Below are 26,161 nucleotides of genomic sequence, written 5' to 3' on the forward strand. Positions count from 1 at the left end.
TGATCACCAAGGAGTCCCTGATCAACTCTCATTAGCGGTTCTGGCAGACAGAATTGTAACATACAGAAAACTGCTAAGTTCTGAGAGCATACAATTTATTTTTCTTAGCAAATTCCTCTCGGATATTCTGGAATTTGCTCTTGAAAAGGATTTACAGGGTAGAACCTGACCCATGTTCAAGACACTCTCTGCTCACAACCAGTCATACATAACCAAGAAGCAGCCTGAGAAGAGTTAAGTCTGAGCTAAGTCGGTTCTTCCTGAGTGTGCCACGGCCCTTCAGTGCCTGTGGCAGGATAAACCACACATCTTCACACTTCCTTCTCCTGAAGAACATTAAGGGGCCTCCACTGTGTAGACTAAAACAACAACAAAGAGCGGTGCTGCTCTAGAGACAACACACCCAGTCACATACGGCAGTGAAGAGGCTGGACACTGCAAGTACTGCATTACTGTGAACCAGGAGAGGGACGACAGTCTCAGTCGGCCAGCACACAGATACACAATAAACTCCATTAACTGTTTTAATGGCTATTCTCAGCTTCAGGATGCACATTTGGAAAAAAATCTAGAAGCCTCTGTTTATGTGAACAATTAACAAGAATCACAGGCCCCCTTATATGTATTACCTCTGAGACAAATGCATATTCCACCTAAGTATCTCCTTGAAAGTTATTTCTATAAGCATGGTTCTCAACCTGTGGGTCGTGACTCCTTTGTGGGTCAAACAACCCTTTCACAGGGGTCACATATTATTTTGTATTATCAGACATTTACATTATGACTCATAACATTAGCAAAATTGCAGTTATGAAGTAGCAATGAAAATACTGTTATGGTGGGGGTCCCCACAACATGGGGAACTGTATAAAAGGATGGCAGCCTTGGAAAGGGTGAGAGCCACTGCTCTAAAACATATTCTTTCTACTTAGGGAATCACATAGAGAAAACAATACTTAATGGAATAATTCCAACAGAGCTGACTTTTAGAAAAAGAAAAATCATTCCCTGAGATGTCATGTAGCTGCTCTGAAAATTTCTGTAAAACTTATCAAACAGTTGGACGGCACTTTAATGGCTAAAACCATGATAACAGAAAGCTACTCAAATACTTCACTCCCCTAGTTTTGGGCAGGAAGGGCACAGGGGAAAAGGAACAGTATAGAAAACATGAATATCTATTTCCTGCATTTAATGAGTAGAAGTATGTCTGAAGGCTTACATTCATTAACCTGGTCTCAAAAACAACTGTGGCACATTAATCTGCCACACTAGTAGTATGTCACTGATCTTGGGAAGTAAGATCTTTAGTTACTTGAAGATCTAGCTTTCATAACCTAGTAAGGTTGTGAACCACCAAGAAAACAACCCAGACTATCAGTTCCTAACGCTATTCTTGGCTCCCAAATCCTAACTTCCTATACGAGAATCCCCTGGAATACTCTGTTTCAACAAATGCTCTTGCTTCTACAGTCTAATCATTCTCTAAATTATACAAATAAGGAAGTTCATGGCACTACCTGAGTGTATTCCAACGACTGCCAAAGTGAAGCAGCAATTTCAGGAGACTTTCCAAAAGCGGCCAGTGTCTTCAGTAGCTCAGCTTTGAGAACTGGGGGAATACTGCACTGCAGGAGCCCCAGAATCACCACGACAGGTGTCCACTGAGGATGCTCACAAAGCGCCAAGCGAGCATTTTCACTCTGAGATTTGAACACAAAACAAGAACGCTATTTTATTTATTTTTCTAGGCTTTTTTTGTTTTGTTTTATAAGAAAAGCTCTCGCTAAGCTGCCGATACTGGTCTCCAACTCCAATAACTCAAGCCATCCTCCTGATGTGGCCTCCTGAACAGATGTGAATATAGGTACCCACTACCAATTCTGGCTTTCATCAGCAATACACCGCACCAGCTATATACATTTAATACATACTAAAACAAAGAGAGTCCATCATTTAGCTTAAAGTCTATTGGCAGATTAAATCAGATTCTAGTTTGGTCATGGAAAAAACAGAAGATAAATTTCAAAGAATTTCTCTGGCAGATCCAAGAACAAAAAATACTACTACAAAAGATAAATAGTCTATCTACTAGGGTGACATAAATATCAGGCACTTTTAAGTCCTTTCTAGAACAACACAGTATTATTACACTAAAATATATCTAATTCATGAATAGGTCAGCAATATCTTTTCTTTTTGAGGAAAAATAAGAAAAATATTTTATCAGGGATTACTTCATTTTATTTCAATAAGACATAATAAATTTGATATTTTAATGCATAATACCATAATAATATTAGAAAAATAAAAAACAAAAAACACTTCTATATTCCGGACAAAATGTCAACCTGAGCAGTCCATTCTGCTCTAGCAATCAACTAGGATTTCTAAGTTGTGAAAATAAGACTGACCTGGTAGAAGCAGCTAAAATGATGTGATAAGAATGTTGCACACATATACACGTGTCTACCTCAGAACCTCTACCAGAATTACCTTCTAGAGCAGTGCTTCTCAACCTCCTAATGTTGTGACCCTTTAATACAGTTCCTCATGGTGTGGTGACCCCAACCATAACATTATTTTTATTGCTACTTCACAACTGTATTTTTGCTACAGTTAAATGTAAATATGCCTGTGTTTTCCAACAGTCTTAAGTGATCCCTGTGAAAGGGTTGTTCAACCCCTGCAACCCACAGTTTGAGAACCACTGTTCCAGAAGGCACACCCAACTGACTCTTTCCTCTCTTGACTACTTTCTTATGTGTTAAGGCTCTAATTTTCAAATTAAGATTGTGCAGTGAACAGAACTAGCAAAAATTGTACCCTCTAAAGTCTAGACAACAAGAGCATAAGGATGTATGTATGTGCTAAATATACCACTCGCAAACATTAACACTAAAAGAAAATGCTTGCCCACTTGAGACATCACCATGCTGCCACCCAGATCAAATCGTTCTGTGGATGGGTCACCTACCCAAGTGATAATAGTAGACGTCAGCTGGAGAAAAGCAATCAGTCCATCTTGTTCCTTCTGAGTGATGCCACGTGAAGGAAGGTGGCGGTACTGGACACTATCTGCACTTGGCAGGTCCTTTCGGAGATGTTCATGGTAAAGCAATAAGGAGTGAAAGAAATGCTCCCAGGACACAGGACTGCCACCCGCTCCCTGGATGTTTTCAACTGAAAGGAAAAGCGACATAAGAGTTTCCTTTCAAACACTTCCGACTGGGACTCAAAGGTGGAACACCGCCTAGCACATGAGGGGCGCTAGGACCACGCACCAGTCTCACAGCAACAACAGGTCTGGCTGCTCACTGGAGTCTAAGCGTAATTTAATGTCTAATGACATTAGTTTGCCTTTGTCATAGCAGACAGTCAGTCTGTCCTGAAGGAGCAGTGCTGTTTTGCCCAGGTAAGAAGCATGCTGAAAGGGGTCAGATTCCCTCTGGATTCATTCTTGCTTAGACCTAAGAATGGGATGGTGCCCATAGAAAGTGACTTTGCATGCCATTTACCTGCTTCTTACCCAGAAGCTGTCATGTAACAAAATGGCTACTTTTTCCCACCAAATAATTCACAAGGGCTAAGCTTGAATTCTCATAAAATGATAGTTCTAGCATAGATCTATAAATTATAATATTCCTTTACATACCAAGCATTGTGGGGCAGAGTACCACAAATAAGACAAGCAGGCCCTGACAGAGTAGCCAATATGCTGGTTTGGGAGCCAGGCAGATCTATTTTAATCGTGGCCCCAACCTGTCACCATGGGTATATTAAAACTTCTCCAAACCTCATATTCTTCACATACAAAAGTGAAAATAAAAATATGCAGCCAACACAGCAGACATTTAGCTTCTTTTCCCTTTTAGCAGTAGATCTGGCTTAACCAGATCTGAGTCGGAAAATTAATAACAAGAAAACAAGTATTTATGAAGACAAATTACAGAAATGAAATTTAGCTATGCACGACGGCTTACACCTAACACTCTAGTACTCTGGAGGCTGAGGCAGGAGGACGGTGACAGGTTTAGGTCCATCCTGGGCTTTAGAGTGAATTCTAAGACAGCTTAGGTTATGGAGTGAGACCTCATCTCAAAACAAAGAAGAAACCAAACCTCCACTGCAAGGAAATATACTTGTTCTTATGTACCAGATGTGTTCTTGAAAAACTACATATATTGCTGCAGACTATATTTAACAAGATAAATTGCAAAATCCCCCAATCTCTGAGACCATAATCAAAACATTACCATGCATAAAAATCACCAGTGTAATCTTTCCCTCAGTTATTATAAATGCATTTCATACCTACGGTAGAATCTACACAGTGGTACATAAACAATAGTGTAAAACCAAATTTGACACGCAGACTGCCCTTACCGTGACTACTACCATTGACTTTGAGCAGGCTAAAACAGTAGTGAGCACACTGAGGCCCATTGGCCAAGCCCTGGAGCATTTTCAAATAAGGAATATAAATAGTTGGCGGCAACAGGTCACCCATTTGTCTAACAAACTTTGACAAGACAACCTGAAATTAAGAAAAAAAAGTTTATAGGAAATGTATCTTAACTTTAAGGCAATATGAACTAGCTAATAAAAACTAAAACAAATTCAGTACTATGATTTAATTCATTGCCATAAAAAAATAAAAAGTAACTGCTATTTTATTTATGAAAAACTGTTAAGCTTGTTATTAGTGATGTAAGACAATTACAGAACATCATTCTAAACATTCAGCACATTTTCTTCCAATGTCCAATTTCCACCTCATTGTCACAACATACAGGACTACTAATAATTTTGAAAATTTACTTTTGTTTTTGTATGCACGTGTGTCTGGGTCTGTATGTACGTACAGGTGCCCAGTGGCCAGAAGAGGCATCAGATCTCTGAACCTGCAGCTGTGACACATCTGACATGACAGGCGCTAGGCACTGAACTCTGGTGCTCCGTTCTCACCCCTGAGCCACTGCTCCAGCCCCAACTACTCATGTCTTCACTGTGTAAAACTAAAAACCAAGCACATTTTCAGATATCTGGAAATTACTGTGAACTGTTAGGTATAAAATAGTTTTATAGTACTGTAGGAAAAATATCCTTATTTCTGAGAAAAATACTTAGCCATGTCTTACTGAAAACTTTGCTTTAAAATATCCATCAAGATAAAAGCATAGTTGCAGATGAAGTAAATATGGCAATATGTCAAAGTGAAATGTGAAATTAGAGCATTGGAAACCCATTATTAATTACTCTATGTGCCATATTAACCTTTGAAAAGCTTTCATATTTCCTTCTACAGAATACCATTTTCAACATGGGGAAAAAGCCAAAACAATAAATGTAAGAAATATAAAGAAAAAGGAAGTATTCATTCTAGACTCCAGAAAGGGGATGATGAATATACAGCATGTAAGCTTCTGAGAGCGAAATCCCAAACTGATGAAATCTGACATGGCAATTCTTTTATTTGTGTTTATTTAGAGAATGTAGGACCGAAACCGGTGCTTCTCTACATATATGAAGACTCCCAGGTGCAATGTCATCAATTATGACCTCTAAGTCTTCTTCTATACTGCTTACACCTCATTAGAATTATGTATACTGGTTATTGTCACACCTATAGAGGACAGCGATATATAATGAGGCTAGGAGCTTTCCTGCCGCTAACCATTTACCACATGTCTAGTACGAAATGAAGGGCTGATTATATAAAATTCAAGATGAGCCCAACTTAAATGGATTCAAATTTTCTCAAATAAAAGATGGAGAGTGCTGGTTTCTAAATAACTTAGTGCTTGTGTTCAAAATTGATCAATGACCCAATCAGAGAATAAAAATAAAAAGCTGTAAAACTCACCTGGCGCTGAGGGGGTCGCTGGTGAGCCACTCCCAGGTAAGAGCCCATGATCGTGGGAGTCTGCAGGGGCTCTGAGGGACACCAGTATTCTAGAGCAAGCTCCAAATGAAAAGGGTTTTTTTTATAGAGTTCACCAATCTGCAGAGAATAAGCAAAAACTATGGAGAAAGGTTTATAACAAATTAATTACAGAAATAAAAAAGTATATTAGTGTTGAATTCTTTCACTAAAATTTTCCAAGGTTCAAGAAAAAACACAATGGAACAGAAAAGAGATTAAAAAAAGAAAATCTCAGTCTCTCCAACAGAATGGCTTACCAGGAGCATTAAGTGTTCCAGGTCCCTTCTAAGTGAAATGGGGGGCTCGTTACCCATCTGGATACTCATGTGAATCATCCGAGCATCTTCATCTGCCCGATTCTTCAGCTGCTTCACCTTTGTATGTATTAGACAAGGCTTAATGCAAGTATCTCATGCATTGGTTAATAACAAAATCAAGAAATTAGGTAACTAAAAGTAACAAGACTTAAGAAAACATCACTTAAACACAGGTATATTTTAGCAACATGAAAAATACACTAAGAACTTCATTAAAATACTAAGATTATAGTATCTTAAGGATCACAGGGAGCCAGGGAGATGGTTCAATAGGTAAAGACACCTGAGCCAAGCCTGCCAACCACAAGAGGTGGAAAGAACCAACTTCTACAGGCTGTCCTGATTTCCATCCTGCCCACCATGACATGCTCATGCCCATATACATACACTCACACAATAAATAAAGAATAAAATGTAAAAAAAAAAAGTAATGATAGAATTTTCCACTTCACAAAAGTGGAGATTAGTGTTTCTCAATAGAGATATTACTAACGTTTGGGACAGGCTAACTCTACTTAGGGATTTTCCTAAATACTGCATGAAACTTCACATCCGTGGAACTACTAACAACATGTTACGCCTTTAATCTCCACACTCAGGAGGCAGAAGCAGGTGGATCTCTGTGAGTTCAAGGCCAGCCTGGTCTACAAGAAGTTCCATGACAGCCAAGGCTGCACAAAGAAACCCTATCTTAAAAAAAAAAAAACAAAAAAAAAAAAACAAAAAAAACCTCAGTTAACAGTTAAATAAAATCTAAGGAAAAAAAAAAAATCAATGAAGCCAAAACTGGATCCATAGGAAAGATGGGACTGATAAACTTCCAACTACATTATAAATGAGAGGAGAGACATTGAAGAGATAACTCAGTAGTTAAGACCCTCTCCCCGAGGATCAGTTATGTTCCCAGTACCCACAACAGGGGCTCACAACTGCCGTAACTCTAATCCCAGGGAATCAAACACCCTCTTCTTGCCTCCCTAGATACTGCATGTACATGGTACACAGACATACATGCAAGCAAACACTCTCACACATAAACATAAATTAATTTGTGAAGGGGAGAAGATAATTACAGAGGCATCATGACTACAGAGTCTAAAACAGGAACCTTAGGAATAACATAATGTACACCAGCTAATATAGTAACTTGAACAAAATGGACATTCAGTGGCAGACACAAATTATTAAAGCTCATTAAAAAAAAAACTAAAATCATCCTGTATTTATAAGTATATTCTAGTATCCAAGAATTGTGTGATTAAACTCGTTTCCCTTGCCCAAGACATTTCTGACTCTTCTTTCATAATTCCCTAACTTTCATCTTTTCAGACAGTCATTATCTCTCCATAATCAAATACTCATGTAGGTTATTAATTAGAAGTACTTTAAACCTTAACCTTTCTAAGGGTTCCTTTCCCCAGATACAAAATGAAAGCACTGGCGGGCTTCTTCCTACTCCAAAACTCTGTCTTGCTCACCTTACATCTTTAGAGTTGCTGGAGTCTCAGCTTACCTGTTCACTCTGACTATTCCAGTCCTTCACTGAGTTACCTTCGCCGAAAAAAACCCACTGTCACTCACTGCCTGTATCTGCGAGGAGGTGCTATTGCAATCTATATTTCTCTTTATATATGATGAATCTTTCCAGCAGGATTATAAAGTCTTTGCTATGAGGAAGACAGCATCTTACTCATTTGGCTTCTTAGTATTTCTTTCTCCGTTGTTTTCTCTTTTGAGAAGAGAGGTTTAGGGACTATCAGAGCCTTGTATACATGATCTAGCACTGTGCTGGACCAGCTCTATCTGTTTGCTTCACACCTAACACAGTACCTGGACCACAGTAGAAACACAATGAATAGGTGCTGAGATTACAGACCCAGCCACCCCACCTGGCTGTGTTCATCTCCTAATCCATATGTCACCATACAAGCATGCTGAGGTTCATCTGTATACAATGAATAAAAAGTCTAAACAATTATCTATAAAAGGAGATTTTCCACCACGCCTCTTCCAAATCAAGTATAAAAATACAGTAGTCCCTTGAAATCCATAAAGGATTCGTTTCACTACCACCTGAGGATACCAAGAAATCTATACTCATGTCCCTTATACAAAATAACAAGGTAGTCGAATACACCCTACAAACATCTTCCCATCTATTCTTTAAGCTATCTCTAGATGACTTACAATACCTAATGTAAACAATACAAATAGTTGTTATTCTATGTTGTTTAGGAAATAATGGGGTGGGGGGAGTCCTATATAGTTTCAGTACAGACACTTTTTTCCTTTGGCTTCCCAAGGCAAGGGACAGGGCTTCTCTGCGTAACAGCCCTGGCTGTCCTGGAACTCACGCTGTAGACCAGGCTGGCCTCAAACTCAAAAGAAATCCACATCTCTGCCTCCTGAGTGCTGGGATTAAATGCACCACCATGCCTGGCTCAGACACAATTTCTTTTAAGCCTGAATATTTCATGTCAAAGCTGGCTGATTCTGAAGACATAGAACACATGGCATAGAGAGCCAAGAATATTAACAAGGTACCCTCAGCACTAGGGTACCTGCTGCCCAGGGTACCAGGAAATTAACAGAAATCACCTACCCAGAGGGATTTTTGTTAACCCACTACTTTCTGAAAAAGCGTTCTGGGTGTCCAATGTTTCTTCAGGAAGACATCTTTCCAGTTATATTACTATTATTATTATTTATATTATTTCACTTTACCATCCAAATTGTACTTGTAATACATCACTGTCAGATCTCAGTCTGTACTGACTTTATTAGCTCCCAAACATAAAGCTAGTTAAAACACTTTTAAGCCATCTTAAAAGCTCATGCTACACTGTTATACTTACTTTCATTGGCATAAATGCAAGGAAGTCTGTAATGAGATTATGGGTTCTTCGAATATAAAATTCTTCCTGATAGAAGTTTTCAGACAGCACGACAGACTCGGTGAGAAACAGGAAGACGCCATCAGCAATGGCGAGTTCGGCAATTGCTTCATCTGCTTCCGTGAACTCAGCCAGGGCTAGAAAGATTTAGAACATTAAAAAGCAAACTGAGAAAAAGTCTTTAACTCAAGTTCTATCTCCTGATAGAATGCTAGTGGCTCATATTCAGACATTTTTCCAATCTCCTAACAGGTGCTATGCACAAAATGGGGTTATATAGAATTATAATGGACTCACAAACTCAAAAAAAAAAAAAAAAAAAAAAAAACTACTGAAAGAGTACATCCTTTCCAATACACTGAATTCAAAAAATTAAATTTTCAGGTTGAGACAACGTGGAAAAGCTTATGAACAAAATCAAGAACGAAAATGAAAAAAGTTTTAGAATAATAATAAGTAGCTTGTTGTGGTGGTACACATTTAATAATCCAGCACTTCAGAGGTAGAGCCAGGAAGATCATAGCTCAAGTGCACCCTCAGCTACATACAGGTTGGGGCCAGCCTGGGATACATGAGACCCTGTTTAAAAAAAACTAGGAATGTAGCTTGGTGGCAGAACCTTCACCTAGCACACATGCAGAAGGTACTAAGTTCAATCATTCACACCCCAAAAAAGAAAGAAAATCAGTGTGACTCACCAGGCAGTGGTGGTGCACGCCTTTAATCCCAGCACTGGGAGGCAGAGCCAGGCGGATCTCTGTGAGTTTAAGGCCAGCCTGGTCTACAGATCCAGTTCCAGGACAAGCTCCAAAGCCACACAGAGAAACCCTGTCTAGAGAAAAAAAAAACAAAAAGAAAAAAAAAAGTGGTATGACTCTGCCTGTTGGAATTTTAAACTTTTAACTCTTACTTTGAAGGTTAAAGAGCTCTGTCACTAGATCCAAGAAAGGGAAATAACTTACAGAGAGTTCTTCTCTGAGACAGCAACAGTGGTGTGTCTCAGTATTATTTACAAGGTTTTGAAGGGTTTTTGATGCTTTTGGGACATTCTGTGTAGTCCTAGTTGTCCTGGAACTCACTCTGTAGACCAGGCTGGCCTTGAACTCAGAGATCTGCCTGCCTCTGCCTCCTGAGTGCGGGGACTAAAGGGTGCAGCACACACCACTCACTGTTCCTGGCTTACAAAGTTTTATCAAACAGAACCTGTATTTTCTCATGCTCATATTTACACATATTCTCTCCCTGATTTAAAATCTGATATTTGAAAATAAATGCACTTGGGGCTGGAGAGATGGCTCAGTGGTTAAGAGCACTGGCTGCTCTTCCAGAAAACTGAGATTCCATTCCCAGCACCCACATGATAGCGAGAAACCATTCCTAAGTCCATAAGATTCTTGGGTCTCAGGGAACATAAGGAACACATGGTATACAGACATATATGCAGGTAAAATATTCATACACATAAAATGAATCTAAAAAAAATGTAAAGGAAGAAAATAAAAATGTTGCTGGGTGTGGTAGCACAAGTCAGTTATCTCAAATTTTCATTAGCTGCTGATACATTCTTTCTCATAACAAGATCACCTACAATTTACCTGTTACATCAGGTAGCTGGGATATTCCCCTCAATGCCAGTGCCCAGGCAAGTCTAACAGTGGCCTGCAGCCCAGGAAGCTTCCAAGGCTGTGAGTCTTGGAGACGAGAGTGAATTGTTGCAATGTACTGTCTCTCTGTCAACAGTGGAAGCTGATGAATCATATCTGAAAACACAAAAATAGACCACTTCACCAGAAAGGAACAGAAATAAGTTCTCACTTCTGATACATAGGAATATCTAAAAGTCAAGCATTTTCAAAAGGAATTATGACTAATTAACATTATTATTTGATATAACAAAATCTATATTACTGTTAAGTATGATACACACAAAAACTAAAGAGGAAAGATAACCCTAAATTTTAAGTTAACAACTTTCAATTATTTTCATAAACATAGCAGCAATTAGAAAAAAGAGGCACTCACTTTTTTCTGTATATAAGAATTCTAAAGTCTAAATAAACGCTATCTAAAGATAAAATGAATTATCTACTTTAAAAAAAACTATGTCAAAGACAAAATAAAGATTCTGTGTTTTCACATGAGTTTTTAAAATGTAAATACGGAACAAAACAGTGAAGTTAAGCATGTGTACTCATGCACACATTATTAACTATCATGTAAGACAGCCATTTCAAATCTCAAAAGAAACAAATTTCATAAGAACAAAGCCAAGCATGATGGCACACACCTAAACCTTTAATCCCAGCACTCAGGAGGCAGAAGCAGTTGGATCTCTGTGAGTTCAAGGCCAGTTCCAGGACAGTTAAGACTACAGCAAGACTGTGCCACAAAAAAAAAAAAAAAAAAAAAAAAAAAAAAAAAAAAAAGGGCACAGGAACAACTACTCCAGGGCTTTTTTGCTGTTGTTGCTATTAGGGTTAGCAAACTCAGCACCTCACCTCACACATGCCAAGCACTCCCTCTAAAACTGAGTTCTGACCTTAGCCTTACAGGTGCACCATACATTTAAAATATTCCAAACATGCCTGAATTGCACAGACAGAAACAAAGAGGCAAATTTATATTTTGGAAGTTAAAATAGTGCTTTCTGAATGTTCTCTTACCCACTTAAAATCTGATTTTTGAAAATCGATGTATCGGTGGGTGTGGCAGCACATGCCTATAATTCCAGCACTCAGAAGGCTAGAGCAGGAAGATCAAGAGTTCAAAGCCAGACTGGCAAGATGGCTAAGAGGGTGACCCTGCTCCTGCCAAACCTGGCAGCCTAAGTTTACCTCCCGAACTCATATGGTGGAAGGAGACAATTAACTCCTGAAAGCTGTCTTCTGACACACACACATGCACCCCGAACCACATGGAGTCTAGGAAAAAACGACATTAAAAGGCATGAATATAAGAGCAATACCATCCCGTTCCTCTGTGCTTTGTTCTATAAAGCTGGTATCAAAACAGTAGAGAAGAGCCATAAGGAGAGCCAGATTCACTGCATCCAGGGAGCCATTAGCTTCAACTGTCACTCTTTCCAAGTGTCCAATGAGGAGGAGGGTGTCATCTTTGCCTAATGGTGACTGGCAAGCCCAGGCAAAAAGACTTTCTGCCAGAGACTGCCTGCACTCCTTGATGAGATCAGAAACCTACAAGTAGAAACATGACTGTGATAAGAACTTTAGCAAAGTCTGCTATTACAAAATGTAGACTATCTTCCGTAAAGGTTAACAAAATAAGCTAATTTGAATCTGAGTGATCTTAAAATGGCTGGCATTCTGAATGAATTCTAGGGTTTAGTCCTCTCCTTTCAATTCCTTAAAAACCATGGTGACCAATTCCTTGAACAATTCATTTCAGAAAGAACTGGACGAGGCATAAACAGTGGCACAGCAACTGGAACAACTGCAAACCAATTCCACGAGCAGCGCGGTCTATACATTTAAAACGCAGTTTCCATGGGGGTGGTTGTTCATGCCTTCAATCCCATAGGCAGGTGGAGCTCTGAGTTGGAGGCTAGCCTGGTCTACATAGCAAGTTCCAGACCAGTCAAATACTACATTGTGAGACTTTGTCTCAAATGAAAAAAAAAAAAAAAAAAAGGTCATGGGGGCGGGCAGGCAATGGTGACCCACGCCTTTAATCCCAGCACTGGAGGCGGAGGCAGGTAGATCTCTGAGTTGGAGGCCAGCCTGGTCTACAGAGTGAGTTCCAGGACAGCCAGAACTACACAGAGAAACGCTATTTTGGAAAAACAAAGACAAAACAAGAATCTCTTGTTTTATGGGGCTGGAGAGATGGCTCAATGGTTAAGAGCACTGGTTGCTTTTCCAAAGGGTTTGATTCTCAGCATCCACATAGAGAGGCTCACAGCTTTCTGTAACTACAGTTCCAGGGGATCCTCTGCTCTTTTGTGATCTTTGCAGGTACTGCATACACATGGTGCAGATATACATGTAGGCTAAACACACAGAGAGACATACACGCAAGTATGCACATACGCATGCACAAATAAAAAAATATGGGGGTGGGGGGGACCTGGAGAGATGGTTCAGTGGTTGAGAGCACTGGCAACTGTCCCAGAGGACCCAGGTTCAATTCCCAGTACCCACATGGAGGCTCATCACTGTCTGTAACTTCAGTTTTAGGGGATCTGGCACCTTCACAGACATATATGCAAATGATCAGTGCACACAAAATAAAATAGATGAATAATAAAAAAGCTAACAGTGATGATGATGATGATGAAATGCCTAAGTGAAATGAATATTCCAATTGTTAGGACTTCTATTCCAGATGTAACGAAGACTCCCATGAACTCGTTCTATACAAACACTTGCCTCTTTACGGTGTTTCTCACTGCCCAAACCTCTCTCTCTCTGTAGTTTCTCAAACTCATTATTCACATCAATCTGTGACACCAAAGTAAGGACTTTGTAAGTCAATCCTTGCTCCATCAGCTCATCTGTAAAGCGTGTTGTCATGGAAACCAGCTCTGGACTGTAATGAAAAGAAATAAACAATATATGAACAAAAACACTGTTTTGACAGCAGCCTATTACTACAAACAACCAGGATGAATTATAGTTTTGTTCTTTTTACCCATTCTCAGTCACTGAAGTTAAATAAGCCTCTAAGTGACTTTTCCCTTGCAAACAAGGCAGGTTTAAACTAACTTATCACTCTGGGAAGAGTGGTGCAGTATATTACTGACCTGAGATCACAGTTTACTGAAACTGTATACACTAAGGGGAAATTATTTTTTCCAAAATTCAAATTCAAGTAATTTTACATTAACCCCTTAAGTCCCAAAAGGCAAACAGACCTGAGTTCTAATGTCCATGTCTTCCCTCGTCTAGACTGTATCAGGGTTTTGAGAGAATTTGCAATGCACCGCTTTCCATCCCAGTATAAAAGGACAGCTACCAATCCCCTGGTGAGGCCAGGGAAATGTGGCTGCTGATGCTCTCCTAGAAAGGAATCGATGGTTTAGTAATAAGCTCAAATGTGTTTGAAATGAGACACAAATCCTTAAACCAAAATGTATTCGAATAAGCAGTCTCAGAGTGAAGGGACCCTGAGGCCTCAGCTCCCCAAATCACTCCTGGTGTGGTAGACTCACAGGGCCACCCACCATATGCGAAGACAAACCCCAGCAATAAGAATAAGAACTCATCACTTTCCAAACTCAATTTCATCTGACTTCCTAGGCTGTGCTCACTTGTCTTCACTCATAAGAACTCTTGAAAATGTTTACTCATCCAATCTGCACTGCCTCCTGACAAAACCTTCCTACATCTTCCTAAACCATGACACTGGGCTCCTTCATACTGCTCTGTCTTCATTTTACAGAAGCCTCCCCACAGTGTCTAGAATATGGTGGACAGAGGGCATGTATGTTAAATCAGCCTTCTGGGAGGGCTGGGAATGTGGCTAAGTGGGTAGCGCCTGCCTGCCAGGCCAAGGCCCTGGTTCTATCTCCAGCACTGCCAGAAAAAAAGCTCAAAGTTCTGAAATGAATTTAAAACTCAAGTGTGTCAAGTCAACATCCCCTCACACAAAGAAAACTACCTTCCTCATCTTCAATAACTAATTTTCTTCAGTCAGAAAGGATTTTAGTAGTCACGTGATATAGTTAAACAAACTAAACTACTGTTCAACTAAGATGTCTATATTTTCTTTACATGGCGGCTCCTTGTGATCATTAATGAACTGCATATTTTATGGAAATACTGATCTTTACACTGTAGCCACAAATTAAGTTTTATTTGGAGTTACATATGCTAATCCTCCAGTACTACCTTACTACTCCGATGAGAAGAAAATCTAAACATCTACACTTTCCTCCACTCTCCCCTATTCACCAGGCCCCAGGCACAGGAGTCTTCTTCCCTTAAACAGGCATTTACTCAGACCTGAAGCGCACACTATCTGTGCCTCTGCCAGCCTTCCTCAAGAAGTCTGGGTGGCTGGCATCTACACAAGACGCAGGTCTCGGGTCCCCACCTCGGAGAGAACTTGACTAAACCCAATAATGAGAACCATCTTCATCAGCCCTGATGTCTCTACGCCCTGATGCCCAGTTTATTTCCTTCATAATATTGTTATTAAAATTATCTAGTTCTTCACCTAGTCATTCATCATCTAAATAGCCCCCTGCAGAAGACACTCCAAAGTAAGCCTTGCCCTCCTACTCACGGCACGACAGGACTTGCCTTGAGCCATGCAATTCTAGGGATGCAAGTTAATCTGTGCTAGTAAATGACTACGCTGAGACCTACCTTAAGGCAGCTCAGCAACAACTGGGGTCAGTAAGCTTGCCCTTTAATCCAACATAAATTGAGTATTTTGATTCATTCTGTCAAATAAATGATATCTCTAAAAACAATCTGTTAGGGGGCTAGACAGATGGCTCAGCAGTTAAGAGTACTTCTCAGCACCCACAAAGTGGTTCACAACCACATGTAACTCTAGTTCCAGGGACCTAAAACCCTCTGACCTCTCACAGCTCCTGAATGAGTACAGTGCACATACATACACTGAGGCGCACACACAGGCATAAAATAAACAAACAAACAAACATTTTAAACCCGTTTGTTACCCGAGCAGTAAAAATACTAAGTTGGGGTGCATAACGCCTTCATGATTTAGTACTATGGACCAGAGTTCCAGCCAACTGTCAACTTACCAGCAAGGAGAAGCTCCACAGCTGACAACTCCCCAATATCAAAAAGGTCACTGATGATAAAAGCTTCTTTAATGAGCTGCTCAGGGAGCAGTCTGGTTCCTTGTTGCCCCTGGATGGCAACGCCCTCCGTACTGGCTTTCTGAACCTTCTCATGCTGTTGCACATTTTTTGGCTAGAAGGACAAAATTATAATCACGTAATGAAATTAGTATACTGACGGCAAAGTCCTCCAAGTGCTTCTAGCAGAAGTCTGTTCATGAGGATATAGCTGGCTTGCCACAGCAGCACATGCCTCGAATCCTAACACCTAGAGGCCAGGCAAGCAGAGTCAAGGCCAGCTGGCTGAAAACAAAGCTAGCATGACAAACTGAGGTGTTTCTCATCCAGTAATCTAGAATGGAGGCTGTGAGGTAACACTTCGTACCACCTTCCACTTTTTAATCCAGTACTACCTTCTCAAAACTTCCTACTAAGCTATAAAACCCAGAGAAAACACAAGCAATACTATTCTGTTTTCCACATGTCTAAGTGATTTTTCCAGTTACATACCAGTAATTCAAATGGACATAGAACTGTATTAAGTAATGAGCAATAGTATTACCTTGCAGAGCAAATCATAGATTACTAACCTATGATTTTATTTCCTATAAAATCTTTGTGTGTGTGGGGGGGGGGGGGGGTAGGGATGTAACCCACAGACGGACACACGCTAGGCAAGGGCTCCAGCACTAAGCTTCCTCATTAGCTCCCCCAAAGACTCCTTGGTTGAAGCCGGGTGATGGCGGCAGTGGCAGAGGCGCCTTTAATCCCAGCACTTGGGAGGCAGAGGCAGGTAGATAAATGTGACTAAAAAGATCTTTTAAAAAAAAAGTAAATCTAAGAAGCAAAGAAGAAAATATCCTACTGGGTTTTTGAACAGTGAGATGAAGTCAGGTTTGTGTTTCTTCAAAATCATGTCAAGAAGGTGGACAGCTTCAGGTTGTCTTCTCCAAAGAGCATTTCCGACTGTATGCCAAATGTCTTTATAGGGTCCCCAAAGACTGGCAGCTTAAAGAAAAAATAAAACCAGCATGAACAATACATGTCATCTACATGTTAGACACACTCATCTATTTTTTAGTGCACAATTACAATTAAATTCTTAATATAAAAAGTTATATATGTTACATACACCAGCCAAAAAGAGTACAGTTTATTAGAATTCTTTGGCAACAATATAAACTTGCTTTCTAACAAGATTTAAAAAATCAAACAAACCTAAACTAAAGTGGAATGTCAGCTGAACCTGGTTTTACCACTCTGTAACTTCTGTGAGCTACAGTGAGGACAGCCCCTGCTGGGGAGTATTACTTTAAGGTGTGTTACTTTTGTTTATGTTGCATTTGTTTAACTCTGTGAAGCTGTGTTACTTTGCCTGTCTAAAATGCCTGATGAGCTAATAAAGAGCTGAATGGTGAGACAGGAGAAAGAATAGGCGGGGCTGGCAGACAGAATTAATAGGATAAATCAGGGAAGGAGAAGGAAAAGGAACGAGAGAGGAAGGAGGAGGACTTCAGGGGCCAGCCACACGACTATCCAACTACACAGCCAAACACGGAGTAAGAAGGAAAGAAAAGGTATACAGGAATAGAGAAAGATAAAATTCCCGAGACCAAAGATAGATGGGATAATTTAAGTTAAGAAAAGCTGGCTAGAAAAAAAGCCAAGCTAAGGCCGGGCATTTATAACTAAGAATAAGCCTCTGTGTGTAATTTATTTGGGAGCTAGTCAGCAGGGCCCCAAAAAGAGTAAACATTAACATTTTGGTGCCCAACATGGGGCTCGAACCCACAACCCTGAGATTAAGAGTCTCATGCTCTACCGGCTGAGCTAGCTGGGCATTTATAACTAAGAATAAGCCTCCATGTATGATTTATTTGGAAACTGGTGGCACACCCCACCAAAAGAGCAAAAACAAACAATTCCCCTTTCTACTTTAGTTTCCTTTTATATAAACAGGAGAGCCAGGCATGGTGGTGCAAATACTAATCCCAGCACTTGGGACCAAGGGCAGGCAGAGCTCTATAAATTCAAGGACAGCCTGATCTACATAGCTAGTTCCAGGCCAGCCAAGACTACATATTGAGGCCTTGTCTCAAAAGACAAAAAAGACAACCTAATGAAGTACAGAGCTGGCTCAGTGGTATATAGCACATGATGCTCTTGCAGAAAGGACTGGTGTTCTGTTCCCAGCACCCACAGGGTGGCTCACAACCATCCTTAATCCTGACCTCTGAGGGATCCTGCATGCATGTGATACACAGCCATACACTCAGGTATATACATACACACACAATTAAATTAAAAATTGAAAGAAAAAAAAAAACAGGATTACCCATTCCTAAAGCTTACAGTTCTTGGTGTGTGTTTGTTTGCGTGATCCTTTGGGGTTTTTTTGTTTTGTTTCTTCAGAGAGTTTCTAAAGCCCAGGCTAGTCTGAAAACCCCCTCATGTTCCTAAGTGCTAGGATTACAGGCCTGTGCACCACACTCGGCAGTTTACAAGTTTTTAAATGAAACAACTAAGTAAAACACAGCATCATACCTCCGTATCACAGGCACTCAATAAAAGTGTCTTTCCTTCTCCCCTAACACCCAGGTGAAAAGCAGATTTTGTGAAAACATTGTTTGTTTAGGAAATAGAAAAATGTACTTTGTTTTAGCTGGAACACTGGTTATTTTAAAAAGCAAAGAAACATTAAAGACTTTTATGAAAGCCGGGCGGTAGTGGCGCACGCCTTTAATCCCAGCACTCGGGAGGCAGAGCCAGGCGGATCTCTGTGAGTTCGAGGCCAGCCTGGGCTACCAAGTGAGTCCCAGGAAAGGAGCAAAGCTACACAGAGAAACCCTGTCTCGGAAAACCAAAACAAAACGAAAACAAAAGACTTTTATGAAATCATCATAGTAGACAATCCTTACTGAGCTTCCGCTGTGTACCGAAGCACAACCCAGAGTGCTTTACATGCATAACTGTGGGGGTTGTTTTTGTTTTTGTTTGGTTTGGTTTATTCGAGACAGGGTTTCTCTGTGTAACAGCCCTGGCTGTCCTGAAATTCGCTCTGTAGACCAGGCTGGCCTCGAAATCATAGAGATCGCCTGACTTTGCCTCCTGAGTGCTGGGATTAAAGGCATGCACTTGCCACCACCCAGCTGCATGACTGTATCTTATAAAACCTGAGTTCAGCACTGTATTTTCCTCTGTTCTGCAGATACAAAAAACGAAGACAGTAAAAACACTCAGCCAGTCACACCAGTGTAGTGGATCTGCACCTGGCCAGTCCATTCCCTAACCACTGGGTTACACCACCTCTTTACATACTTAGCAAGTTGATGTGTTTTAGAAGATGAATTAAGGATGCCAGAAATATCTGGCAAATAGAGTACTAAGTGAGGGAGTAAGGATTGATCTAAGTAAGCCTGCCTGAACCCAGACAGACTGTTTATTTAAAACCCACAGCGAGGGGAACCACAGGCAATAAGACGAACAAGCTAGGACTTTTAAGTGGGACTAGGCTGAGGTTTAATGGCAGAGCACATGCTTAGCATGTGAGGGACCTTGGATTCAACCCAATGCATACACACAAACACAATTAAGTTTAGGAGACTAATAGAACTTGTGAACAGGAGAGCCTGGGGCCACAAGTATATCTTGGCAGTAGAAGACATACTCATTGTGCAAAAGGCCTGGCTCAGTCTCCAGGACCAAGAAGGACCTGTGTCAGGTCTTTCATATGAGGATGTGGGAGAATGAGGGTCAACGCATCTCAGTCTTCCTTAGAAAAGATCATCCAACTCCCTGCTTTGCTTCTCCTACATCAATGCCCATTTGCCAATTTTTTGATTTAAAAGTATGGCTTTTGCCAGCCAGATGAGGTAGCACAAACCTTTAACAAGTATCAACTATGCGGTCAGCTGAGGCAGATCTCTGGAGTCCTTGAGTGAGATATACCTGGACAATATATCAAGATCCCATTTTTAAAAAGAAAAAAAAAACTGTGCCAGGTGGTGGTGGCGCACGCTTTTAATCCCAGCACTTGGGAGGCAAAGCCAGGTGGATCTCTGCGAGTTCAAGGCCAGCCTGGTCTACAGAGCGAAATCCAGGACAGGCACCAAAACTACACAGAGAAACCCTGTCTCAAAAAACCAAAAAACAAAACAAAACAAAAAACCCCTGTAACCTGTCCTGTGGCTCTCTACTGTGAAGATCCTGCTCACAAAGTAACACAAGTACCTGTGCACACACACACTACTCCTACCATCAATAACACACTAGCATGCAGGTGTGCCTATGTGTCTTTCTGATTTTTATTAAAGAAGTCAATTAACAAGACCTAGTTACAGCTAACAAACTGGCAAAGTCACTTCTGAGCCTGCCAAAATGATGACCTGTCCCTTGACCCTGGTAACTTCCCTCAGGACCATTTCCTTGGCCTTCTCTTTGTAAAGGTAAAGGGCAGCGTAGGACTGAGCTTTGGGTTGCAGCACAGACTAAAAAGTCTGAGCAGCAACCTGAGGCTCAAAAAGTTCCATACTCTAGGTCAGGGTTGCTCAACTAGTACACTCCATGCAATTACACACCCCCACTACCAAAAAAAAAACCCACAAACACTTCAGCTATTCAAATTGTTCAACCTGTAGTTTGTGACCCAAAAACAAAACAAAGACAAACCACAAACATACAACTAGCAGGGTGGACAATGGTGTTCTAGGGTATGGATACCGGAACAGGAAGTGTTGGGAAGCCAAGTTAATAGGTAGGTAAGGCGGTAATGAACTAAGGTAAGGACAGTAAAATAGTTAGGAAAGGCCCATAGGAGTAGAAAGGAATTAGAACTGGCAACTGAGTGGGCACGGGATACAAAGGGAAAGCCTCAAACTGATCCAGGGTAGAACTCAAAGCCCTGGGTTCTATCCCTGTTCTGGGGAAAAAAGAGTTTTAGGCAAACCAGAAACAGCCTTGTCAGAGATTTCAGAAACAGCCATGAAGGCATAAACACATCAGCAATCCCAATCCTCACTGTAAGACAGACAGACAGACAGACAGACAGACACACACTCTCTCTCTCTCTCTCTCTCTCTCTCTCTCTCTTATTCTCTCTCTGTCTCTGTCTGTCTGTCTGTCTCTCACAGAAGTTAATTCTCTACCCTTAAAATACTAGCTATAGACTAGGGGGCTGGAGAAACAGCTCAGTGTTAAGTGCTTAAAGCTCTTCTAAGGAGTGGGCTCCTCCCGGCATCCATCCAAACAGCTCACACAACTGTCTGTAATTCCAGCTCTAGGGGACACAATGCTCTCTTCTGGTCTCCATGGGCATCTGCATTCCTGTGCAGACACGTAATTGATAAAAGTAAATATTTTAAAAGGATTTCTGAAGAACTAATATAACTGTCTATGTATTACACATGGTTAGTGTACAAGCTCAGTAATTACAAAGAAAAGTTCTTTTTTCCTATTAATGAGTTAGCCAATAACAGATCAAAAATATATGCACAAAAATCACAAACACTGGTCTACTCAGTCCATGATGAACAACACATCAACAATCATAAGTACACAAGATTTCCCAAATTCAGTAATTTTCCTTTTACCAGTAACAAATGAAATGTAATGCATTTTTCCAAACCTCTAAATGTGAATTTTTAATACAATTTACTCACCTTGAGAAATACATTTATTTCTTTTAATTTTTTAGAATATTCCAGCATATCACATTTACTCATTCACCATGCATGAGACTTGTGTGAGACATTGGTAAGTTCAGTTTAATAAGAAAACAAACTCAACTGCATACGTGGTCTGAAAGGAGGTAATCAGGGCAAGAGGGTTCACAGGAAGGGTGCTTGACCTAGCCAGAGAGGTCAGGGGAGGGAAGGATTTGAGAAGTATGGCTGAGCTAATATCTGGGGGGAAAAATAAGTATCTATGAAGTAAGATATGCATTCAAGGAAGTGAGGGCAGACAGTGGGTTCCACAGCAAAGAAAAAAAAGGAGGCTAGCCCATCAAAGACCTAAAAAGATCAAGACAGCGAGAGTACAGCAAATGGATCTGACAAGGTAGGCAACTGCCACCCTGTACAGCGTGTTCAGGATTCTGGTCTTTACCCTGAAAGTTCAACTGATGAGGATTTAAAACGTCTGCTAAACTTGGGGCTGGAGAAATGGGCCAGCGGCTAAGAGTGCTGCTCTTACCAAGGACCCAAGTTAGGTTTCCAGCACCCACATCAGGCTCACAACCACCTGTAGCTCCAGCTTCAATGACTCCAATGCCATCTTCTGGACTCCAAAGGCTCCTGCTCCTGTGCACACATGCGAGTGCGTACATAATATAAAACAGCTGCTAAACTTGGCGAACTATATAACACAGAACACTAACTAGAGCTGTTTAGGACAGGAACAGACTGAATGCTTGCAACATTAAAAGTATGGAAAGGGAGCCAGTGAGTGTATACTGGCAATCTCCTACAAAGTTTGACAATGCAGAGAAGCAAGAGAATGGGAAATAAACTGAAAATGAGATCAAGGCAAAGACAAGTACTAGAGAAAACGGAGAGAGGAAGCCACACAAAACAGAGAAAGAGTAACGGAGGAAGGACACAAAGGGTGGGATTTACCTTGGAGAAGGTCACAGAAGGAAGCAATGTGCAGAGGAGATTTTCAGGCATCAGAGTGAAAATATGCCTCCTGGCTTTTTCTTTTTCTAGGTCCACTGGAGGTTAATGGTTGGAGAAGTGGGAAAGGTATGAAATAGTCACCACTGTGAATACAGCAGGGGTGATGAGGTTGCCTACCAGTGTTGGTGGCTATTTGCAAACTTGTGAGTGTCTCTACTTGGTGGACGTGACAGGTCACAACAGTGTGAGCCATGCAGTTAAACCAAGACAGGTGTAAGAACTCTACAGCCATCAACCACCCTTTTCTCCTTCCACACTACTTAAGGTGTTTTTGTTGTGACTACAGGAAAAAAAAAAAAAAAAAAAAAAAAAAACGGCAAAGGACAGCAGCTTAGCTAGTCTTGTGAACAGCAGCATTAAATGTATTCACACAGTTGTTGCAACACAGTGGTATTTTTTTTAATCTTGCAAAGATGAAATGCTAAAGCAGCCATGGAGGTTCATGCCTGTAACCAGGAACCACGCAGCACATGGTAGACTGAGGAAGGGTTGTCATGCTTTGAGGCTATCCTGGGCTACACAGTTAATTCCAGGCAGCCCAGGCTACATCATGAGACGGCCCCCCAACACACACACTTTTTTTTTTTTTTTAATCTGAATCTTTACATTCACTAAATATCACCACCATATCTCACTTTTCTAGCCCCTGGCAAATGCCATTCTAATTCTACTTTTTTTTTTTTTTTTTTTTTTTTTGGTTTAGCTACACTTGATAAGTGTAGTTGTTTTGTTGTTGTTTGTGTGGCACAGTCCACTTAATGTCCTCAAAGATCATATACGTATCATGTGACAAGATTTCCTTCTTAATACTGAATAATATTCCTCTGTGTGCACGGCATGTTGTTTATCCATTCACTCTTCATCCCTTCATCTATGGATGCTTAAGTTCTTCCCAAAGATGATACATTAAAAAGAAAATAACTCTCTTGACTCCTGGGTTTTTTAAATGCTTTCTTTTCTTACAGCCAATTAAAGCTCTCCTGTACAATGTGTACTCCTGGGAGCTACTAACAACTGTTTCTTCCCCCTCGATGGTCTGTGCTTAATGGCAGGGATATTATGTGCTAAAAAAAATGTATGTAACATGGAAGCCATGCCTTTTAAAAATTTTAGTAGTATATTATTTATCTACCTGGGGGTGGGGGGAGCATGACATGATGCCACAAAATTAAGTTGTGCCTAAAACCATTAACTTTAATTTTGGAGAAGCTGCTGGAAGTCTTTGCTTCAAAATTAAATCTGAGATATTTAATTGCATTACTCCATAGGGTATAAAGGGATTAAAGGAGATAAAGCAAGTCTAACACTTATTCCAATGCTGAGGCATAGAAGGTGCTCAATAAACAGAAAATTTCATTTCTACAGAACAATTTACCATAGCACTTCTGAGATGGTTTAATGTACAAAACTCAAATCTGGACAATCTTCAAAACTACTACTAACATGGCAAGAACCAGTACAAAACAGTTTAGAAACAAAACACTCAGGAGTCCTCCTGAACGACACTGCCTGTACACATTTGCTATACTGCCTCTTAATTGGACTCATGGATCAAGTGTCTCAATCTGTTTTCAGGGGTGCCACACCTCGTACAAAACGTTTGACATCTATGTCCTCCTCGCTAATGACCAGCAGTGTGTTGTAGGAACTACGACAAGTCAAAATCCATTCATTTTTTCCAGCATCTCTGGAGGTTAGAATCGCCAAAGATGACCCACCCCATCCTTTCCACAGCTCCCTCACTATCCGAGTCGGCTGTTAGGCAGGTGCAGGCCGGACGACAGCCGCAGACCCCTGGCACTCCTCGCCGCTTACAGAATCTCAATCCCCACCCTGGGACCGGCCCACAGCCTGCTGTGAGACAGGCGAGCCTCGGCTCGGCCTCAGTGCCGTATCCTGGCGAAATCGGGGCTGCAGACACGCGAGGGACACGGCACGGGAGGAAGCGGGCGCGGGGCCCCGCCGCTCCGCCTCCACGCCCAACACCCATCTTCCAGGGCAGAGCTGCAGCCGCGCCGCGCGCCATTCAAACTGGGGAGGCGCGGGGCTGCGGGCCCGAACGCGGAGAAAGCAGGCGCCGCGCACAAACCCGCGCCCGCACTCCCGAGAGCCTCCCTGCGCGGGCGCTCCCCCGAGATCAGCCCCGCCCGGCCCCGTGGGTCCCCCACGGCCCTGCCGCGCTCACCCGAATTTACCGCCAACAGCGCCGCCATCTTGGAGGAGGACTGCCAGAGCCCTCCTGCCGCGGGGAGGACCCCCGGACCGGAGGGGCTGCCCGCGGCGACGCCTGAACAGAAAGGCGGCCCGAGGCCCCCTGCGAACAGCGGGCGAGGCTCGAGCAGGTGGACGCAGGACTCCAGACTTTGCTCTCACCCACTGTCGTCGATTCTCACGGAGAACATTCCCGTTCGAGTAAGGCGAGGGCCACCGGTTCGGAGACTAGTCGTGCGGTGCATCCTGGGACTTGTAGTTTATGTCTAGAGAGACCTGAAGTTGACTAGTATGAAAACAAAAACAAAAAAAAAAAAAAAAAAAGTAGATCTCTGGAATAGTTTTTAAAAAGTGCATCAAGCTGGGCGGTGGTGGTGCACGCCTTTAATCCCAGCACTCGGGAGGCAGAGCCAGGCGGATCTCAGTGAGTTCGAGGCCAGCCTGATCTACAGCCTGATCTATCATCCAGGATAGGCACCAAAACTACACAGAGAACCCTGTCTTGAAAAAAAAAAAAAAGAAAAAGAAAAGAAAAGAAAGAAAAAAAAAGTTCTTCAAAAGACACCCACTTATGGTTTTATAAAATTTTAAAAAAACAAATCATTACCTTCATTTCAATTTAAATTTTATTTGACTATCTTCCTCACCTTGAGGGAGTAGAACGAAGTGAGTCTAAAGTGATTATGGCATTTCCATTTAAGTATGTTGTGTAGACATAACCACATTATATTATGAAATTTTCAGACATCTGCAAAATATGAATACTATCTGTCAGATTCCAAAAATGTCACTCATTTGCTTCCTCGTCCCCAACAGATTGTTTTGAACAAATTCCAGACACAATTTCATAAACACCAAGTGTTTTTCTACCTAAGCAACCAAAATTACTAAATTCACTTGTTAAATTTTAGTTTGTTAACTTACATATTTTCGTGTGCGTTTGTTTATTTTTACAGTGCTGGGGGGTTGGACCTACAACCTGGTTCATGTTAATCAAGTGCTCTACCATTGAGCTAGATCCGAAGTCCCTTTAAAATTCTTTTTTATTACTTTATTTTATAAGTATGGTATTTTGCCTGCATGTATGTCTGTGCATGGTGTATGCATGTGCGTGGTGCTGTAAGAGGTCAGAGGTAGCGTCAAATGCCCTGGAACAGGAGTTACTGATGGTTGTGAGGGACCACTGAGACAGGTCAGAGGGAACCACCTCTTCCTTGGCACATTGGTGCAGGAGTGAGTCACTGTTAAGCATTACTAAATACTATCAAGTAACTTTTTAAAAAGCTCAACAACAACTTTATTAGAGTTAAAGAGAAAAACAGTACAGGTTCCGTGTAAGTCCCAACAGCCACCAGGAGAGATGGAGAAAA

General features: G+C 41.2%; 1 protein-coding gene and 1 non-coding gene across 2 annotated transcripts in view; both read right to left on the reverse strand.

Annotated features, from left to right (window-relative positions):
• The window catches only part of Nup205 (nucleoporin 205), a 67,471-nt gene extending 42,457 nt beyond the window's left edge, over positions 1-25,014 (reverse strand). The window contains exons 1-13 of the mRNA XM_006990394.3: positions 24,766-25,014; positions 16,775-16,917; positions 15,871-16,042; positions 14,008-14,152; positions 13,523-13,682; positions 12,103-12,331; positions 10,733-10,897; positions 9,099-9,274; positions 6,184-6,300; positions 5,867-6,004; positions 4,387-4,537; positions 2,978-3,183; positions 1,521-1,703 (exon numbers count right to left, since the gene is read on the reverse strand). Coding sequence (XP_006990456.2) covers positions 1,521-1,703; positions 2,978-3,183; positions 4,387-4,537; positions 5,867-6,004; positions 6,184-6,300; positions 9,099-9,274; positions 10,733-10,897; positions 12,103-12,331; positions 13,523-13,682; positions 14,008-14,152; positions 15,871-16,042; positions 16,775-16,917; positions 24,766-24,793 — 2,013 coding nt within the window. The 5' untranslated portion in view covers positions 24,794-25,014. The remainder of the gene's footprint in view (positions 1-1,520; positions 1,704-2,977; positions 3,184-4,386; positions 4,538-5,866; positions 6,005-6,183; positions 6,301-9,098; positions 9,275-10,732; positions 10,898-12,102; positions 12,332-13,522; positions 13,683-14,007; positions 14,153-15,870; positions 16,043-16,774; positions 16,918-24,765) is intronic.
• On the reverse strand, positions 17,677-17,749 carry Trnak-cuu (transfer RNA lysine (anticodon CUU)). The gene has a single exon. It is a non-coding gene; the product is annotated as a tRNA-Lys (tRNA).
• Positions 25,015-26,161: the final 1,147 nt, after the last annotated feature.

This window comes from Peromyscus maniculatus, chromosome 3, assembly GCF_049852395.1.
Source record: "Peromyscus maniculatus bairdii isolate BWxNUB_F1_BW_parent chromosome 3, HU_Pman_BW_mat_3.1, whole genome shotgun sequence".
NCBI classification, from domain to species: Eukaryota; Metazoa; Chordata; class Mammalia; order Rodentia; family Cricetidae; genus Peromyscus; species Peromyscus maniculatus.